Source organism: Aythya ferina, assembly GCF_964211825.1.
Source record: "Aythya ferina genome assembly, chromosome: 2".
Lineage (NCBI taxonomy): Eukaryota > Metazoa > Chordata > Aves > Anseriformes > Anatidae > Aythya > Aythya ferina.
In genome coordinates, this window is record NC_140297.1 from 32,180,569 (window position 1) to 32,202,493 (window position 21,925).

General features: G+C 37.9%; 1 protein-coding gene across 4 annotated transcripts in view; it reads left to right on the forward strand.

Moving 5' to 3' along the window:
- Window positions 1–21,925, forward strand: part of HDAC9 (histone deacetylase 9) — a 290,614-nt gene that overhangs the window by 69,677 nt on the left and 199,012 nt on the right. The window contains exon 1 of one of the 4 annotated variants that reach the window (XM_084510988.1): window positions 1,785–1,803. The exons of the other annotated variants lie outside the window; for them this stretch is intronic. Coding sequence (XP_084367114.1) covers window positions 1,788–1,803 — 16 coding nt within the window. The 5' untranslated portion in view covers window positions 1,785–1,787. Of the gene's footprint in view, window positions 1–1,784; window positions 1,804–21,925 lie in introns of those variants that run through there. 4 annotated transcript variants of the gene reach the window in all.

Below are 21,925 nucleotides of genomic sequence, written 5' to 3' on the forward strand. Positions count from 1 at the left end.
GCCAGGGGAAGGAGGCACAGAAGGTGCAGTCCTTGTGGCTTGCTCAAGTGCTGTTTTTTGGTACATGTATGTTGTGTAGTGGGGAGAAAGGTTGAGTGTTAATCTAGCTTGTGATTTATCTCAAATACTCAAAACCCTGAAAAACTGGATTGTTTCAGCACTGAATCTTTGATGTGCTTTAGAAACGCCGAAGGAAGGCATTGAGTAAAACACTAGACCACAAAATGTAAAAATAAACTAGGGCTATTTCTGTGGCTTAGCTTTAACCAGCTTGTGTTTAGCTGTTTTACATTATTGTAATGCACAAAAACAAAGGAAGATGTCTTTTTTGTTGTTGTTGTTTTTTGTTTTTTGTTTTCAAATACAGTTGCTAAAAGTAGAAATTCTTTCACAGTGTTTAAAGGAGCTTACTAAATCAGGACACAGGTTGTGTTAATTCTTTCAGAGTTCCTTTTGCATGTGGTGTTAAGCTCTGTATTTTAGAAAAAATCATGGCTCAGCAGTGAAATCGGAATTTGAAGTGAATTCCAAAGAACCAGATTGTTACCTGGAATTAAGAAGCATACAGTACAGGCATGAAAATACATATAAGGTGGAGCTTTAAGACAAAAATCATCTTATTAATTCAAACATAAGGGTGTCCTTTTTTAGTTGTTTTCTGTCTCTTGTTACCCTTGGTCACTTTTACCTATAAGAAGTGATTATAAAATACCACTATTTTGTTAGATAGCATCTGATTTTCATGTACAGGTGTATAAACACCTGTTCAGTGGTTGAAACACAAGACTGTGAGGATCTCACCCTCTTCTCCTTTGGGGAAGCATTGCTTTTGAGAAGTTGATGGGTCTGTGCTTTCCAACCTGGGATTTAACTAGTACAATTCAGTCAGTGATGTGCTATCAGAGTAATCAGCAAGTGATTCCCAAAGGAGAGGAGAGCTGTGGGAGTCAGCAGGAACTTGTGTAGAGCACTGAATACCTTCTGGGAACTGAGCCCAAGGTAAATGCAGCGGTGCTACTCACAGGTTGAGGGAGAGTCAGTCTTATTGCTGAACACTGACCTGTCTGGCTAAGGAAGAGGTTTGCAGAACTGAATCTGAACCCTCTTGTTTAATTTTGTGTTTGGGAAGGGTGCCAAGAGCTTGGTGGTTTTTTGTTTTGTTTTGTTTTTCCCTTAATGTGCCATGGTACTCTGTTGTGTAATACATTCTGGCTTGTAGTTTACGTTAAAAATTGCTGTTCATAGACTCCAAAGTCAGCTGGATCAGTTCTGTTAGGTAAATTGACTAATGATACATACAGATAATTTATTCCTCCATCCCCACTAATGCAGAATGGTCTGTGTTTTATTAGCTTCATTTCAAAGCAGCAATGAGGAAAAAGTACATAAGATATTTTTTCTACACACCCTCCCCCAACCCCCCCCCCCCACCCCCCCCAAGTATGCTTGGATATTGTATCTAGTGTTTTATTGTGGCTCTGAGTATTAAACATCTTTACATCTGGTTTTAAACACAGCACTAATCCTACAAAACTGGTATGACTTTTTTTAAAAAAAAAAAAAAAAAACAAAAACAAAAAAAAAAAAAAAAAAAAAAAACAAATAAAAGGAGGAACTGGGATGGTAAGCTGAATTATGAGCCCACATAGTTAGGTACTGCTGCTATAAGAAGTGGGAGGGAATAACAGAACCAGTTAGTTGACTAACCACTTCCCTTCATTGTTGCTTTTAATATTAGAACAGCCTTGCTAGCTTTCTAAACCACCATGAGTTACAAAAATGAGACAATGTACGCTCTTGCTGGTAAGTTCCTTTCCTTTAAGATCTAAACTGAAACTAGAATTGGAATTGATCCTCAGTGATTTAAATCTGAATTAAGATATATTGCTTTATGTTTTCCATAATCACAAAGAATATGGTACAATGTGGTGTTGTTTGTAGTAAACAAATCTAGGTGGTTAAGTTCCTGCCTTAACAGCAGATTTTCTTCATGCAGGGTCAGAAGGGTGTATCCCTTGGTAAGTTACAAACTTACTACTGAAGTAATAATAACAGTTGAAAAAAAAAAACAATGCAAGCCTGTAAGGTCAGAAAGGTGGTTTAAATGACTTTTTTGAATGAGTGTAAAATGAGCTTCCATGTCTCTCTCAAGTACTGTGTGCTGTTCTGTGCTGTTCTTTCATGAGCTGCAGTCATGTATGCTGGTTGCTATTACTACTCGGTAGTTGGAAAATTCCTGTTTTGTGGTTTCTGTTGTGGGTCCTATTAGTAGTAATTATCATAGTTAAAAATCCTAAATATTAGACTAAAGCACAGGTGTAGATGCTCTTTTTGGACTGTGCCTGTTAGGTATATTTATGTATATTTCATATATATGATACATTAAAATAAACAAATGCTGTTCAGTCGTATATTTAGAAATAAGACTAAATAACCTGATGTGATATTTAAGGCTGAAATGAATTTTGTTTTTAATCTTGCTGTGCTCATGGAATTGTCAGTCGATGATACAAACTGTAAGAAGTAAAAGCCTAGTGTCTCAGGAGAGCTACAGTTAAGGCTTTAGCCTGTTTTTACTGGTCCGAATGGGAATTCAGTTGGATTCTCAGTACTGAGCAAAAAGCTCTAACTGGAGTTTCAGCTGTAACAGTTATTTCTTTTTGTCTTATCTGCAATGTATCTGTGAAGTGGCTAAATATACCCCAAAACTAGGGAAGGACATAATAGTTCATACTCTATTTTAGCACTGTTCATTTAGTGGGATGCGATAGCTTGTGTTTCAGTATATTTATTTACTCAATAGATTTATGTGAAATGTATTGTCAGCTTTAAAATGATATACCTGTCCTCATAAATCAAAAACAAACAAACAAACAAAACCCCACAAAAAAAAAAAAAATAAAAAAAGACAACATAAACCAACCAACCAAAAAAAAAAAAAAGCCAGGTGTTTTTTCGATGGAATGCATCATTTTAAAAGGTGCCAGTATTTTTTTTAGGTTCTTCATTCAAAGCCTGAACTAATAATTACCTTATTGCAAGCTCTCTATTCCCATTAATGCTCAACAATTTCTGCAACAGGTACTTTCAAAATGTCTTCTATGTTTTCTGATCACATTTGGATATTCGCTCTGAAAGACAAAAAGATTAAGCCAAATATTTTGGGAATTTCATGAGGTTTATAAATAAGCTTTTGAAATTACTACACCTCAGTTTCTATTCTCTTGCTGTAGAGGAGTAGAAGTGATTCCCTTTGAATCTTGCACAGGAGGAAAGGATGGACCATTTCCTGAAGATTCAGCTCGGAACAACCTTGAGTTAGCCAGCCACACTTGACCTAGAACGTGGCTTTACTGTAATAAAAGGGCTTTCACCTAACCTATTGTTAATATCAATGTTTTTGGAGAGCCATAAGCAAAGCATCCAGTAAGTCTTGTAAGGAGAGGGAAAAAAAATCTAAACAGCACACAAGTTATAGGGGTAGTAATGGCTGAAGCATGTGTTGATTTTCGAAGTCACCCGTATTGGCCATCTGAACAAAATGAGTACAGCTAGCAAGCCATTTCTTCTTACTTAAGTGACAAACAAAATAAGCTCGCTTTGCAGAGATCTTAACCCTAAATATTTCCCTCTGCTTTAACACTGAAGTTAATATTATTAATCCCCAGTTGCCCGCAATGTGGGGTCCTCCTGCAATTCTTCAACTTCCCTTCATTCACATCGTTAAAAAAATTTTTGGCACCTAAGAGCTTTCTGTGTTGCAGTGTTCAATGCCAGACCCTCAGCAAATCTGCACTGTTCTTTAGAGCTTTGGTGCACCTATGACAAGATACACAAAGCAAAGGGCTTGGTCAATGCTGTTTCCATTTGTCACCATGCCCGAATTATGGAGATGTGTGGTCATCCCAGTGTTCATTAGAGCCAAAAGCCAATGAAGCAAACAGCCTGATCCTCTCCCCCTTCACCTAGACTCCCAAGTGACAGAGCTGAAGCAGACTGGTTTCCTGCGTGTTGAGGGAAGTGTCTGTCCTCCCTTGATGTAAACCCCACAGAAGGATCACTAATAAAATCTCTTTCCTCTCCCAGCTGCCATTTTTGGGAACGTAGTATGTTTTGGACCGTGTCAGGCTTGGCAGAAATCATTCTGTGAATTCAGAAGTTATTGTGATGAGGGCTTAACGGATAAGTTTCATTTCCGTAGGAAACCAGGCTAAAAATAAGTTCCTAGCTCTTCTGTATGTAGAGGAAAATTTTATAATGTTAGTACCAAGTTTCTTGAGAAATGGGAAGCAAAAAGCAATTGTTTTTAAAAACAGGACATTTTAGCCAAATGGTGTGGAGGACCTGTTGCTTATCTTTTAAGCTACTGAGTTGTCAACATTTTTTCCTCTTCTCTCTGGCATTCAGACATGCTTACAGCTGTTCCTGAGGCTCTCTCTTTTTGGTATTAGAAACAGACTTCGTGGCTTAGAAATCTGAATATTTTATTGTTTGTGTTACCAGAGCCTAACCTTTGGGACCCAGAAGCTCTCCTGTGTGTAAGACCACTGTTTCCAATCCAGCATTTTGTCTCAGAAATTTCCTAGAAAGTGATTCCTATGTTATCCATCCCAATATTTGTGGCATTAATAGTCTTAACAAGTGTGCTTGTCTTAGTGTTCATATTAACTGTTCGATTAACTGTCACTGAAATGAATGAATTTCATTGAGCTCTGAGTATTTGAGGATGGGAAGGGTAGAAAATTCCTTCAAGCCAGGAAAGCCACTTTTTGAAATCTGTCTCCAGGTACAGCTTGCTGGTAGAGGATTTTTCTCCTCTAGTTCCTATTCTTTTGCAGTTTGTTTTTCAAACAATAAATGTAGTACAAAATAGGTTTGGACAATGCTCTTAGGTGTATGGTTTGATTTCTTTTTTTTTTTTTTTTTTTTTTTTTTTTTTTTTTTGTGCGTGTGTGTGTGTGCTCCTGTGTGGAGCCAGGAGCTGGACTCAATGATCCTTGTGGGTTCCTTCCAGCTTGGGCTATTCAGTGGTTCTGTGATGACATCTTGTATATTACCACTCCTCAGAGTGGGATGGCACCTGGGGTACTTTAAGTAATGGTTCTAAAATCTGATGGCATAGTACTTCTGTAGATGGGGGGGAATGGCGGTGGTGGGGTCTTTAATGCACTCAATCTGTGCAGTTGTTTCTGAAGGCATGTGAAAGAAATGAAGCTGTCCAGAATTTCATGGTTTATAGGATGAGGTACGCAGGAGATCCATCTGAATGTCTCTGTGGCAAATACACATTCCTTTGTTTCATGTGTCTGTAGTCTCACTCCCCATCACAGGTACTTAAAAGGTCCATACTGTATTTGTGGTCTTCTGCAGTTACCGTGGAGAGCAGGTAATGCAGGAGCCATGATTAGGATTTTATATCATTTCCAAGGTGCACTCTAATCTTCAGTACCAGTGCTCCTGTGCTGATAAAAAGATAATTTCAATCATGTTTAGAATAAAAGTGGGCTTTTATAGTTCTAAGTACATTTTTTTTTTTTTTTTAAATCCAAAAGGAAGACTGTGGTTATGAAGCCCAAATTAGTCAGATTTGGAGGGTTTGTAGCTTGTAGGAAGTAGCAGCATTTTAAAGCTTCTCTGTTTCTCCAAGCTGCTTCCTCTAGAACTCAGATAACGTCAGTGCAGGTCTGGCAGTACAACTTTTGAGAGTTACTAGATAATTTTAAATAATACAGTTCACTGAATATTATGATGCATCAGAGGAGTTTGTTGATTCAGTTATCTACCAAGTGTTGGTGGAAGATGAAGTGAAACAGCAATAGTTGTAATTGTATCAACAAGTTCTGTAGGAACAGAGTTAAAATCCTCAAGTAACCACTTGAGAATATTTTAATGGAGGCTGGAAAACATTTGTCCTATTTGGGCTTCTGTTTGTAATGATGTCTCTTGTGTCATAAATGTTGATAAGTCATTTTTATTCTTAATCATAACTTTTGTCAAATATTCTGGTAGGAGGCGTAATTGCAATCTGTTTGAAAGTAGAGGAAGCAGGAGAGTATACAACTCGGTGAGAAAGCGTAAAAAGCTCCATATTTACAGTTGGATTTAATATAGCAAATATGAAATAACAGATGCTGATAATTGCTATCACTCTGACCTCTCCTTAGTGCTGTTACTTTTTCAAAAAAATACGCTTATTAATTTGATACTCTTAACCAAGGCTGTTACTAGAGTTCTCCTATTTCTTTTATAATTAATTTTGGCTTCATTAATGAAAACAATCCTGCTGCTGATTCTGTAGTTTGTAATCCTGGTAATTGTGTATTTTCATTAATTTTTTTATAGTTTGTCAAGTCTTTTTCATATAAGAAATTGTATTGCTTCTATTTATTTAAGAGATTGTACGATTCACGAGGGTTCTTTTGTTTCTTATAAGATCTATTTACAAATTCTATGCATTTTGTACTAAGGCAAAGATTGCTGGACATCGTTTTAATACAGTAGAAAATACTCACTGAGGAGATAAACAGTACAGTTTGTTGAGTAACAGTGATCAGCATTATTAGTTTAATCCTTGGTATTATGCTTCCACCTCCTTTCGTGGATGTCTTCATAGGGAGAAGGTAAAGAAAAGAAACAGATTATTTTAGGCAGGTGACCACATCATTTAAGAAATGTTACGAATTTTAAGATGTGAGGTCATAAGCATGTTTTAGAGATTGTGACTTTATTATTATTTTTTAACTATCTTATAGATTTCTGTTTGCCAATATTTTAGCAAGATTACTAACATGATAACTTGGAAGGATGAACTTTTATATGAAAATATGTGGCAAAGTGGGAGTAAAGTTATGCCAGTTGAATTTTTGACTGACAGATGAAGTTTTTTCTTGTATTTTTCCCCCTCTGTTGTGTTTTACCAGAACGTGGAGAAGACTTGACTGTGAGAACCAGGTTTATCCTTTTTTGTACTCTGAATTCAACATGCAGCTGAACCTTGTTTAATAATAATTCGGCAAAAATTCTGAAGAATATATTTTTCCTAGGCATGTGTTTGTCTGAAAGTGCCGTGCAATATTTCCGTAGTGAATATTTGTTGTTTATAACCCAACCATTTTCTCTCTAATATCATGCACATCTTTCTTACGTACCTAGTGTGGAGATGGAATTAGGAGAACTGCTTTATTTTCCATGAAGGCATGGCAAAACTTGGAGTATGTCAGCTGAGGAGTATTATATCTTAAGTTAATTATTTGCTAATTAATGTAGGGTATTTATCATACTTGAACACATGTGTAGACCAGAACAAATGTGTGGAAATATACTATTTCACAAAAGCATCTCTAGTGCTTTGAATTGATTCACAGTAAGTTAATTACATGGCGGAGATACAGAATCGTTCTAGAATCTGATTCAGGCTTAAAAATTACATTTTCTGTTATTTATGTGTGGTTCTTAAACATAAAACCAAAAGTCATGGATAGCCTGCAGGTTATGTATTTGAGGAAAATAAACTAAGCATGTACTTGCATGGTGATGTTGTGTTGTGTATGTAGGTAGGATCCACTCATATTTCTTGCTTCCTGTGCTCTTCACTGTGATAATCTGTTCCTTCTGCAAGACAGCATTCTAGACTCTCTTCGGTTTTATGGAATTAGATGAGGATCTTGGTTATCTACTGTCCTATTTGCGAAGAATTACCATAACAGGGATGCATGTAAGTGTAGTATTTTATTACATTTTCTGTGAGATACAGTAAATTACCTCGACACACTATTCCTTGTCCAAATTTATCTTTATTTCTTAATGAGACAAAACCCACAAACAATTAAAGAAATATATTTATCTTTCATTTTTGTGGAATAGAGTTTTCAGCAGTTTGTATCCATTACATGACTATGCTACTTTCTTGGGTGGCAAAGCTGCAACTTTCCCTTGGGCCTTTCTAAATCTCACCTAGTTCAGGGAGCTACTTTGGCTCTATTTTCAAGTCCAAAGTACAGCAGTATACTGTCCCCGAAAGTTATCTTTCTAACCCATTTTTATGAAAATTAGCCATGTTTCAAATACTAAATCTGTTTCAGAATTGATTCAGCTGCTTCCCGTCATCATTCCCTCATCAGTTTTACCATAGCAAAATTCATAATCCTGATTGTGTTCTCATAGCTATAACATCAGTAGGTCAGCACATCCTTCTTAGCCAGATGTGAGTTTGCTGTTTCCATGTGGCAGACAGCTGGAAGATCATCCTGCCTGCATCCCAAGCTTACAGTGAGCTGTGCTGGTTCTATGCCCAAACTAGAACTTCTTAGCAGCTAGCGTTTAGTGCTGTCCTGATTGAAGTTAAACAGCTTTCAGTAAGCCCAGGAGGCAGTCAGCTTTACTGCATATTCCTGCAAAGATGTTAATAGTATTTCCATTTAAATCCATGGCAACTCTTCCCTTCTGTGCCTGTCCATGAACATGTATACACTTTGACTCCTTGGTTTGAAAGAAGACATGAAGATAACAATGGATGATCTTCAATTAGGATCTAGAATAATGACTAGAAGACATACTCTAGTAAAGAGATTTTTTGTTTTTGAGGGAATTTGCAGTTAGGTGCAGTATAGAACTGTACATATGGGACAGTATGTAACTGCTGTATGCTTGGAGCCTTGTGGTGGTTATACCCTGTTGGGCAGGTGAACTCTACCACAACCACTCTCTCACTCTCACCCCCTTCTCAAGGAGAAAGGTGGAAAAAATACAATGGAAAGGGCTCAAGGGTTGAGATAAGCGCAGGGAGATCACTCACCAATTATGGTCATTGACAAAACAGACTCAGCATAGGGAGATTAATATAATTTATTGCCTATCACTAGTGGACTAGAACAGTGAGAAACTAAAAGCAAACTAAAACCACTTTCCTCCCCTTCTCCCTCATCCCCCTGAACAGTGAAGGGGAACAGGGCATAGGAGCTGTGGTCAGTCTCCACCACTCTTTCATGGCCACTCACTGCCCCTGCTCCCCATGGGGTCCCTCCCACGGGATGCCACCCTTCCCAAACTGATCCTGAGTGGGCTTCCCACAGGCAGCAGCTCTTCAAGAGCTGCTCCCACATGGCTCTGTACCACAGGGTCCATCCCCCAGGAGCAAACTGCTCCAGCACAGGTTCCCCATGGGCAGCAGCGCTCCCCAGCTTCCCTGCTCCTGCATGGGCTCCTCTCCGCAGGCTGCAGCTCTGGCCCAGGGCCTGTTCCTGCAGGGGCTCTCCATGGGCCGTGGCCTCCTCCAGGCCATATCCACCTGCTCCACCAGGGGCTCCTCCACAGGCTGCAGGGGAAGTGCTGCTGCATGTCTGGAGCACCTCCTGCTCTCAGACATATATTTTTTTGTTTGTTTGTTTTGTTTCTTTCCCCCTTCCTTAACTCTGCTCTCCCAAAGGCCCAACCAGTGTCGCTCCCTGGCTGGGCTCTGGCCAGTGGCAGGTCCCTTTTGGAGCTGGCTCTGACCTGACATGGGGCAGCTGCTGGGCTTTGCTCACAGAGGCCATCCCTGCAGCCTGCGTGTTATCAAAACCATGCCACATAAACCCAGTAGAAACCTGAAGTCAAAACAATCTTTTATGAAGTTTTGTTAGGAAAGCCATTTCTCTTTCAGTTGTGCTGGTACCCTCACTGTCTTTCCCTGTGATGTCTCATTCTCAGTCAAAGCTATTGAAAGATATAATTTGCCTATTGTAAATAAAAACAGGAAAAGAACTATCCTGGTTTCCTCATTTTCTTTTAAACAAAGAATGTATTCCTAAAGTCTAAATATGCCTTACCATTTGGAAGTGGGGATGTTTTGATGTCAGAAAAAAAATTGAATGTTAAACAAGTCTGTCTTTGTGAAGTTAAACAACTATATATGCAAATAAAGTCATTCCTCTAATTAAAATTCAGTTGGTTATTAAAAACGGAATTAAAATGACAGTGAAAGAACAGCCTCAGGTGTATGACTGTGCATTTTAAAGTGCTATATTTAATGTTTATGCAGAAGGTTTTTTATATTTTAGAAAGTGATTAGCACCTTGGCTATACTGCTTTCAGGATTTTTTTTTTTTTTTTTTTTTTTTAACAGTGCATACGATTTCCAGATTTTCTTTCAATATTTGTGACCTACTTAGAAAAAAAGTTCTGATTAGGACCGTGTAATATACTCCCTCAGTTTAGAAGTGCCTTTGGGTAATGTATTGTGGAGAAAAGTAATCTCATCTAGGAGCGTAAATGGACCCTATCACATTTTAAGATATAGATTTTTTTTTTTTCCTTTCTATTCTCTGTGCCTAATTTAGTCCTCAGATGCAGCTCTCTGTTTAATGAATCCACATTCAACTGCCATGCTTTACCAAGAGCTTAATTCTGTTTGCATACAAATTCTTTTCTTCCTTGGTTGATTAAAAAGAATCCCTCCCTTTGAAGTCAGATGGCACAAATAGAGCCTAACAAGTTGTTTGTTATGAAATTAAGCTTTTGATTATTTCTCATTTTTAGAGTTCTATAAAGAACTACATAGCAAGCAGGGTATAAACAGCTGTGTCCCCAAAAGGCAAAGGTGACTTCTAGTTAGGAAAAACCTGGAGGCAAGTGGAACACAAGTGAACACAGAGCACCGTGCCCTCCAGCTAGACTGCAGAGGGACCAGAATGGTTTGGAAAGGACTCTACAGTTCCCATTTCTTTATTTATCTGCCGTCCCATGAGTCCCATGATGAGCATTTGTTAATGGGATGGACAGAACAGGATATTGTGCATTACCTGGGAATTGTTGAGAGAGTTCCTAATTACTTCTCTTTCAAAATAGTTAATAGCTGCAAATGGTTCTGGAAAAGACAGTCCTTCCCTAAGATATATTGAGGAGTAAGAGATGGCACATTTAGAGTTGAAGAGGAAGAACATCTTATAGAGGTCTTCTGCATTGCTTCACCTAGAATTTATATGTGGGCATTGGTGGTAAAGACCTGTCTGTCATCACCGTAATTTGCCTAAGATGAGAATGGCTAACTCCCAGTTTGGGGGTGGATTAGGTAAAGACTCATAAAGATCTATATAATAAATTCTTGAGTTTGCCTTTTGTAATTAAACATGATCTTTTGGCTTTAGAGGCTCCCACCCCACTTTCTGAATTTCATTTTTTTTTTCAAGGTGTTTGATGGTGATCATACTTAGATACATTTTGCATTTTTTCCTCAAAGTTGGTTCTTGTACTACAGTAAACTGAGTCAAAACATATTTGGGGTGCATACTGTCAGTCCTTAGGAGAGCTGTCTAATCACACAGGATGACCGTAAGCCTCTGGAGAAAGATTTCTTTTTTTGTTTGTTCTCTTTCTGCCTCATTCATCTTCATGTATTATTATAGATAAGGAATGCAGTACTGGATTACAGTTATTTGTACATTTAATATGTGACATTGTTTGACGAATACTTCTCTGTACTGCATTTTATTTTGACTCTGAAATCACAGCCCAGTGTTACAAATTCAGTTATTCACACTGCAGTCCAAGTTCAGTGCTTTTGGTAATGACAATAAATGAGATGTTCTTTTTCAAATAGAGTTCTTCTGCATTATTTCAATTCGTTTTAATTTTTACTGTATTTAAAAATGCCATTTTGGGCATAACTAGCTAAGTTTTCCTTCCCAGTCTAATTGCCTTTAATAGGAATTCATAGTTCATAAACTTGACAGGGTGCAAAAAAATATATATATGGTTGGAGAAGTAAATGGACAGAATACAGAATCACAGAATTTCTAGGTTGGAAGAGACCTCAAGATCATCGAGTCCAACCTCTGACCTAACGCTAACAGTCCTCCACTAAACCATATTGCTAAGCTCTACATCTAAACGTCTTTTAAAGACCTCCAGGGATGGTGACTCCACCACTTCCTTGGGCAGCCCATTCCAATGTCTAACAACCCTTTCGGCAAAGAAGTTCTTCCTAACATCCAACCTAAAACTCCCCTGGCGCAACTTTAGCAACCTAAGCACTGAAAATAATATTACATCATTTTTATGTTATGAAAATATTCTGAACAATTCAACTATTTCCTGGATTTAACCGGGATGGTTACTTTGTAAAATCATCTCCAGTAATAAATGTCTAAGTAATAGGCCTTAGCAGAGGAAAAAAATATTTTCAAGCTGTAGGTAGAGATTTTTTCAATTGTGTATCCATCCATGTATTGAATTTTTTAAAAAGCAAAAATATAAAAATTCCGTAATTACTTCTTATAATGCTATTTCAATATTCAGTTGCAATTTCATAATGTGAGTTACATGACTGAAGGAAAGTTGAAATGTGGTAAGAACAGTTTTATTGCTGTCAAAACCACTTATTTTTAATTTACTCTGTAGTTGTGTAGTACAAGATTGAGATTGTGGTGGAAGCAGATAAAGATGTTGGAATTTACCTCTGAGTTCACTGTGTGTGAAGCCATTTTTGTTCTCTGTGTTTTTTAAATTTTTAAAATTTTTAAAATTGTTTTTCCTTTCTATTATTTCTTTGGGTTCAGGTTTGTAAAAGAATGCAGAATTGATGCCAAATCACTTCATTGAACTTAGTAAAATTACCAAAAAATATATTATTCTGAAAACACTATCCTTGATTCTTTCATAAACTAATTTATTACACATATATTTCTTGGTAGGAAATAGAGAACTAAACTTTGTATGGCAGGTTTTTCAGGAACTTAGAACTTATTAAAAGTGAAATGAATTAAAAGTGAAGTGAAAAATAGACTGGGAAAGTCTAAATGACCACCCATGGCAACTGATGTTGAAATCTATCTGTATGCTCTGTTATTTTTAAAAATACCTGTGGAATGTTTAGAAAATTACTTGTTATACAGCTTTTGTTCTCTCTCTTTTTTTTTTTTTTTTTTCTTTTGTCAGTATTGTCAGGAGTAGAGAAAGGAAAAGGTTGAATAGATACAGTGATAAAATAAAAGGCATTGTTTGCAGAACTGTGTACATTTTATTTACATACTTGTGTAACGATAGCAGTGTTCCTCTAGTTTTCTGTTCTCTTTGTTTAGTCACATATCAAGTTATTATTCCTATCTCAACACAGATGCCAAGTAGGTGGCTAGCTGTAATTTTTTTTTTATAAGGGCAATGATCTGCTTACGTTCCTTCATTGGAAAATGAGGTTTGCTTGCAAGCGTATGCCTCTTAAGTGTGTTCTTCAAGTACTTTGTATGCATATCTCGTCATATTTATTTTTCAGATCACTATAATAGCATAGTAGTATAAACATATAATGCAGAGGGCAATACTACTTCTGGAACCGGACATGCGATTCATTCGTTGTATATGTAAACTTTGATCACATTAATTTTTTGGTCTGGCTTACTGGCTACACCTGTAGCATGCAATACAATAAATGTTCCTATATCAAGCAGCCATATTGTGTTTGCTGTGTTGACGTTTCAGGTGCCAATAAAGTATTGACACTTGTAAGTAACCAGATAGCATAAATTATGAAGTGTCTATGGCTGATGATGGCTTTTCAAGTCATGGGCTTGCAAAGCGAAATGAAACAAAAATGGTATTGGAGTGTCCCAAAGTAGATGTTGCACAGACTCCCACAACAAACAGATCTCTTGAACAGAGTGCCCAGTTGCTGGTCTGGATGGTGACTCCTTGAATGGGGTCTTCAGCTGGATTGGTGACTCTCCCCAGACCATGGGTTGACTGAATTCTTGTAGCTCAGCTGACTCATGGTCCTATGTAACACACACATGATCCATTGCTGTGGAGTATCTCAAATTATGGACAAATAATTTCCTAAATAATCTTAACTACAAAGGTTGTTGTATGTGGCTGTTTCTACATCTGCAGAAACAGTTTATTTTCAAGTGTCTTAGCTGCATACAATTTAGTTAATAATGCTGCAGAAGCTGCCTGAATGTCTCTCTGGAATGGGCAGAGACTCCACTCAAGATGTTAATCTACACTGGAAGCAGATGAGTTTGTCAAGGCACAGCAGGACCTACCCAGGGGAATCATTAGAACTTCCCGCATGGCAAGTTCCTTTAGTAATTAGTCAAATACTTAAGTATTTGCAACTTAAGTCCTTTACCTCATCTCTGTAGATAAGTACCTGGGGAGTTCCTGGACCACCCTGGGAATTAGACATAGTAGACGTAACAGATACAGTCCTGGGGAGAAAGAAGGGTCAAGAACCGGTTGCTTTTTCAATGATCTCTTCTTCAAGCTCAGGAACAATCAATCCTGATGTGCAGACAAACTAACAGAATTTGGACATTCGGCACTCGGGCATGCAAGAAGTCAAAGCAGGGACAGATGGCTGAAGGAATACAGAGCTACTGGATTAGAAGAGCCAGAATTCACATGGAATCGAATCTGTCAAGAGACATTAGAATAAGAACAACAAGAGGGATAAAGGGCTTCTGCAGGTGCATCAGCAGCAAAAGGAAAAACAAGGAAAATGTGTGCTCACTACTGAATGACATGGGGGATCTGGTGATATGGAACATGGAAAAGGCCAAGATACTCAATGCCTTCTGCCCCTCTGTATTTACTGGTAAGACTGACCTTCAGGAATCCCAGGTCCCAATCTGGGACCAGTGAGAAAGTCTGGAGCCCTGAAGGCTGCCACTGGCTAGAGAAGGATCAGGGAACACTTAAGCTGAACACAAACAAGTCCATAGGAGCTGATGGGATGCCCTCATGAGTGATGGTGAAGCTGGCTGATGTCATTGCTAGACCACTCTTGCTTATCTTTGAAAGATGGTGGTATTTAGGAGAAGTTACTGAGTACTGTAGGAAAGTAAGTGTCATTCCTTCATGAAAGGCAAAGAGGAGAGCATGGAGAACTGTGGTCTGATCAGCGTCACCTTGATCCCTGGGAAAGTGGTGGAACCAATAATCCTGGAAAACACTTCCGAACATGTGATGGATGAGCAGGTTATTGGGAGTCATCAGCATGCATTTATTTACGAAGGAGAAGTCATACTTGACCAACCTCATATAGCCTTCTACAATACAATGCTTAGGAAAATGGTTGAGGGTAAAGCAGTGGATGATGTTTCTCTTGACGTTAGCAAGGCTTTCAGGACTGTCTCTCATGACATTTATGCAGATAAAACGAGAAATACAGATAGATAAGTGGGCTGAAAACTGGCGGAGTTCACAGGCTGAAAAGGTTGTGGCCTGCTGCCCAAAGGTCCAGCTGTAGGCCAGTCAGTTGTGTGCCTCAGGGGTCAATAACTGTTGCTAATACTGCTTCACAGATTCACTAAGCACCGTGGCAGGTTGGAGAAGTGGGCCACCAGCAGTATCATGGGACTTTGCATTTGTCTTTGTTGAACTTCAACCTCGGGAGGCATAACTCCGTGCATCAATACAGGTTGGGGGCCAGCTGCAGTTTTGCAGAGAAGGACCTGGGGTTCATGGTGGACAGGACATCGAACAGGAGCCAGCAATGCTCCTTGCAGCAAGGAGGTGTAACAGCCTCATAGGTTGCATTAGGCAGTTCTCTGTTTAGATATATGGCTCTGTCTTCAGAAATTTCAACATACGGATTTTTGAAAGATGTTTAAATATCTACATAAACAGAATCTTTGAAAATATAGCTGAGATGCAAATGTCCTGGCCTATGTGTTGTTTTAGTCCCCCCCACCTTTTTTTTTTTTTCTTTTTTTTTTTTTTTTTTTTTAATACATAGCTATAAGTAGCTTTTGCAAGAGCTTAAAAATCTGACTGCTCTCAGGGAAACTGCTTCAAGCAGTTATACCTTCCCTTTATCTTCACCCCTCAAGTATGATTCTTAGAAATTAATGTGTAAGAATGAATGGGTTTAAAAGAAAAATGGTATTTGTTGTAAGCTGCAAAAATTGATTAGCTTTAGCTAATTATTTCATCCAAAACATGCTGTAATATAAATGTTATAGTTTAGTGGCAAAACTGCTATAATTTCTGGAAGTGTCTGTTATAGTGATGTATTGGGATAAGGCCGCCCCCCAAAATGGGTTCAAAAGTCAAATCCTGCTTCCGTGGGCCTAACGCTGCATACTGCAGGTTCTGGCTTTTTTGCAGTTATTCCTTGAAAGTGGCACTTTGGGGCATGTGCTGCTGTCACTTCAGGGTTCTCAGGGTAACTATTATATGTGAATTACCTAAGCCTTGTTTTGGCTTTCAAACACCCCATCCTCCAATAAATCTTCTTGAAAATAAAATAAAAAGGCATAGATTTTAACATAGCATGTGGAGATGTGGAGTCACACACATTAGATGCCCTTCTGAAGTAGGGTAGTGCTTAAGTTATGTAATCCCAGGACCTTTTTTTATAGTGCCATTAAATAGATAATTGCTTCTCACTAGTGTGTGTTGCCAAGCCCACTTCTTTTGTTGGTGGGTATTTCTTTATCCTTTAAGTGCTTTCAAAAGAGCTTGCTAGAAAGTCCTGAGTATGTAACCATCGCAGGAAAATATGGGCAAATTTATAAAATCTGTGCTTTAAAAAAAAAAAAAAAAAAGATTGTAAGAGATATCTCATATTGTATGAAATAGTTGGCAGCCCTCCATGTGAAGGTTCACTGGATAGCAATTGTGTCTACTCTGCCTCTCAGACACAAGGTAGACGCTTTTGGAAAGCCAAGACTTTCCCAGGCTGAGGATTTCTTTGTCTTTTACAAAGCAAAAAACAATTCTTCAAGGACTTTTTCAAGCTTCGGTTTAGTTCTGAGGTAAACTGAAATGAGGCATACAGCTGGAAAGTGTTTCAGAGAGGATCTGATAAAGGACTTCTGTGTAATCCTAAAATGTGTAACAACCTGAGGAGGTTAATATTGCTTGGAAAGGCTCTTGAGGTACTGATAAATTGCGTGGATTACCTTCAAAGACTGCGGTGCTGTGTAGAACTGTGCTCCTGGAGGAAGGATGAACAGGAGCTGGGGGTACCCGGTGGTCACCAGGCAGAGCCCAAACCCACAGCACCTGCGTGGGATAAGCAAACAGAGGCAGGGGAGAAACCAGGAGAACAGGTCATAAGGCATCCTGATAGTCGGGCACGTCCCAGTTTTCGGGCTTTTGTTCTTTCTTGGTCTAATGGGTTGTGTTTCCCAGTTCAGAAGTGACTTGCTATTTGGAGAAGCAGTAGTCTAGGCTGAGTAAAGAAATAATAAAGTAAGTCACAGAGGGCTGATGCCATTTCCATTAAGCGAGAACCCCCTCACCCACTGCAAGGAGAGCAGGGTATTTGTGTTTGTCACAGGTGCAGTGAGATACAGAGGTTTTGTCTGTGCCAAAGCTCACAAAAATGAATTTGCGTTTCTGTAAATTTCTTATAAAATGTTTCAAGTAGTTTAAAGAGAATCATGTATATAAACAAACTCTGAAATCTCAAGAAAGCCGGTTGCCTGTGACAGTAGTGGTTTCCTGCGCTGACTTCAGGAAAAAAAAAATTATAGCAATGGGCAGATGTTGTATAGAGAAGAGCTTAGATAAAATTTCTGTGGGTGCATAGTTCTGTTTTAGTTTCCATTTTGACCATTGCATGGATTCATTTATTTCTCATAATTGCACACGTACCATGTCCATGATGGACCAGTTGACAATACTGGTAGTTACAGGATTTTCTAGCACTGCAAATTTTGAAATTCTTTTTTCAGTTGCTTATGGGCTTGCCCCACTTTACCTGTGTGGGATGAAATTTCCATGCTAGCTTTTTGCTGTAGATACTCCCAATTTGAAGCCAAATGCTTTGGCTGTTGCTTACAGCAGAGCTGAAGTATTTTCTTCTGCTTATTTTGAAATATTTTGTCAAACTTGTAAAAGCCTTTGACTCTGATTTCAAGTCAGGCACCTTTGTGCAGCCTGGAAAAAATCAAGCTGAAATTTCAGGAAAAGCTTCCCTTTCTTTCAAAGCATGCCAAGTGCCAATGCTTTTGAGCAAACACATTTGTTAAAGTCTAAAAGGCGTACTGAGTGTGAGAGGTGTCTTGAAAAACAACTGCGCTTCACATAAAGGTAGAGGAAGCAAGTAGTTGTTAAGGGTCCATGAGAGTAGACTCTAGGAGAAGCGCCCACTGGGAACTGAAACAATACCAGACACGTTATTAGGGATGTTAGGTCTGAGAGTTGGGCTGGTAGTGGTGCTGGCTGGGCAAGGAGACTGGGACAGGGAGCAGAGTGGTGAAACTGGCCGAGTAGGTGTGAGGGGGACTTGCTGCAGATGGCCAGACTGGGAGACAACTGGGCCGAAAATGAAGCTGTTGACTCCACTCAGCACCTGTGGTATAGAGGTTTCTCTCATGTTGTAGGGATGATGCAAACGCATAATGTATTTTAGAGTGATATGCATAATTTTGGTTTCAAAGGAGGTTTTAAGTAGTGTTCCATACCCTCTGTTTGGAACCTTAATCACTGAATAGGAAACAAGATTCGTAAAAGGTGTTTGCTAAGTGAGTAACGTTCATCCCTGATACAAGGATCTGAAGTAGCATGTGAATACTTAATGAATTATTTTTTATTTTTCATTTTTTTTTGTACAGTAAGGAATATAAATAAAACAGCCAAATTAAGATGTTGAAGACAATCCTAATACAAAGTTTAGTAATTTTGGAATGTTTAATCTTATGGCTTTAATTGTCTTCAAGCGTTTTTTGTTCATAAAATATGCATGTCAAAGGCTTGATAGTGGAGTCATGAAAACGAGCATTTCTGATGTTTGCATTTTCTTGGTGGTTTAATGTTGAAAGTCTTCATGGAGAAGTGTTTTGTTTGTTTGTGTTTTGTTTTTGCTAGGGAGAGGTAAAAGAGGAGATAAGTATGCATAGTGGTATATATATATCTCACTGGAGCACCTGTTCTTCCAAGTTTCATTATGTAAGGTATATATGGTAAACTGTGGCTGTAGGAAAGTAATGGAAACTCAATTTTCGCTGTCTATATATTTTACTACTTGTATTAGTCTTTTGCTTAAACACTTTTATCACGAATATAGCAAAATCCTTCAAACTCTTCTGAAAACATTTTGTCTCTTTGACAGCTTATTCTAAGTAGCTCAAGGAGTTGGGCTTTTTAAAGATAGTTTTTGATTTTAAGATAGTTTCTGTAATTAAATATTTTGACAAATTACTACCAGCTTTATTCTGCTGGCAATATTTTGACAGATGGGAGAAACTGCTTCAATCTCAGAAAAGTATTTCAAAGTAATAAAAAATTTGAAAGACTTAAAGATAACATTGTCTTCAAAAATATCACATTCAGACTTCTTTAATACTTGAATGAACTGGAGCTAGGACTTGATATGCTCATTGTGTTACAGGCATACTTCATTTATTCAGGATAATTTAAAAAGGGAGAATGAAAAGTATTTTGAAAAAAAATACATCTGTGTGAACAACTTCAGGATTTATAAAATCCAGGATACTCATTGTTCTATGTAATGCCTTTGTATTTGCTTTTATGTTAATTGAGGTAGGTAGCAAAGTATTAACCTAGAAGTCCCATTCTCGTGTGCATATTAATTATAGATGACACTTTTTTTTGTTAAAGAGTCCTAAATGTAGGTGCATTCCTGATGTAATGTGCAGGTGGATGAAGCATGGCTTTACAGAAAAAAACTTGCTCTTCTCCAAACTCTCCCTTCTTTACTTTCCCCACCCCAAAGTACTGAAAAAAACATTCAAAATACATTGGGAAATTGATTTTTGGAGCTGGGCTCCAGGATTTTCTGTTGTAACAAATAGCATAGTACAGGTTAGTGATGCTGTTCTTGTGGACTCTGTGCACGCTGTAGTGCCCACTCTTTTACAGCTGCCAAATATTTGTTCCAGTAGTGGTAACTGCTTTACAACAGTATATTGTTGTAATGCACCACCAATGAAAACCATGCTGAATTTGTGCATGAGATTTCTTTAGGGATGTCTAAAGCACCTTCCACAGACCATTTTTGTTAGTTTTGTTTTCAGAATTATGATTGTATCTAAGGACCCTTACAAATGCTTTTGAGAAATTAGAAGGAAGTAGTAGCCTGCACAGAGATGAGAAATGTATTCTGTTTTTTCATGTTCATGATGTGTTTTGTTGTGTGCAGATCAGTTATTTTATGGATGGAAAATATATTTAAAGCTTCAAATGATGTACAGTTTATATTCAGAAAGAATAGATTCAAATTGATCTTAACTGCAACATATTAACTTAATTGGAATTGTAATAAGCATAGATTTATATATTTTGTATGGACAGGTTGAGTTTGCAAAAGGAACATGCAGCAGAATCAAAGCCTTTAAGTTTTAACCCTTCTTAATGAGATAGGTTTTTGAACATGAAGAAATACGGGTCTTTTAAACATTGTATTTCAGAGCCCAGATGATACCATAGATAAGATGGATGTTGTCACTGGAAGGCTGACATGGAAACAAGATTGACTCCTCCTTGTGTCTATGTACATGGGTGCATGCCCACATAATGTAGCAACAATATTTCTACAAGTGCAAGTGTCTTTCTGCAATTTTTCTTCCAAACACTAAGCAGTGCCTATGCTAGCCAATGTTCTGCAAGGTAGTGAAACTCTTGCTATGACAGTTTTTATGGTTTGATTGTCTGAATCAAATCAAAGGATTTTAATAGAAATTTATATTCTATGATTCTACATTTCTTTAAAGGATGAATTGACTTCAAAAGACAGTGTTAGTTCTAGTCTTGAAAAGTACAGAGAAAACTACGTTTAAGTAAATATTGAATATGGAAACAAATTCTTAAAGATGATGAACTCTCACCTGAAAGAGAGGAAGAGTGAACTAAATATTCCTGCTTTTATCTTTCATGTAGTTGTGTCTGGTTTTATCCGTCAAAAGACAATTATTTATGCTAAGTGTATGTTAGCAGAAGCTTGCTATCCTCTAACCTTCCTTAAGGTTTTCCCATCAGTACCATAATTTGTGCCACAAGTCAGTTGCACGTGGAATGCAATTTTTTAGTATGAATGTGTGGGAAGAGGACATATACCATATGGGCTTCTCTGCATCTACATGTGGAAAACAACAACAACAAAAAACACAAAACAAACAAACAAAATGAACAGTAAACAGTGATAAATCTTTTAAAAATTTAAATGGCATAAGTGCTCACAGTATGTTTTTGGATGAATCTGAACATATTTTTTTAACGAATACTATTTTCTTCCTGGAGTATAATGTTGTAAGATTTGTGTGTTTTCTGAGTTACTAATGTGAGCACTATTCTCAATATATGTAAGAAATGGACTCCTGATCATGATAAAAATGCATCACCTTGTATTACAGAAAGATTGTTCTCAGTCTGAGTTCAGTCTTCTGAATCTTGAGCGTAATTAGAGATTGAAACAACTATATGAAAGGTACACAATGGAGATGCTTTGTTAAGAAGCCCACTTATTGGGTTCAAAATAACTGTTCTGTCTTTTTATTAGCTAATAATAGCTATCTTACACTATTTTATACATCTTCCATAATTCTAAATATCATGCTCCAGTATGTTTTATACCTGTGATCTGTTACAGTCTGTTTGTTTTATGTAAACCTGATTGTCAGTGCAACCAGTCTTGATTTAATTATTTTGAGTGCTTTTTGGATGAATTTATGATGCACTTTATCTAAGGTGCCCATTTGGGTAAAAGGAATTGATGTTCACCATCTGCGATTTTGAAATGGCTGGGGGTATCGTTACAGAGAGAAATGAATTAAAGTAGAAAATGAGTTATGTGCAACTTGGAACTCTTAAATTTAGTTTTGGTATCATCCCCTTGTAGTAAGTAGGAGAACTGTACAACAGCAGTAGGCTTGGCAGCAGTGTCAGTGGACCCCAGCTGGGCTGTGAACATGTGCAGGAGATCTGCCTGCCTTCCTCCCACAGGGAGAAGTAACACAGATCCCAGTGCTGGGCTCTGCACAGGCAG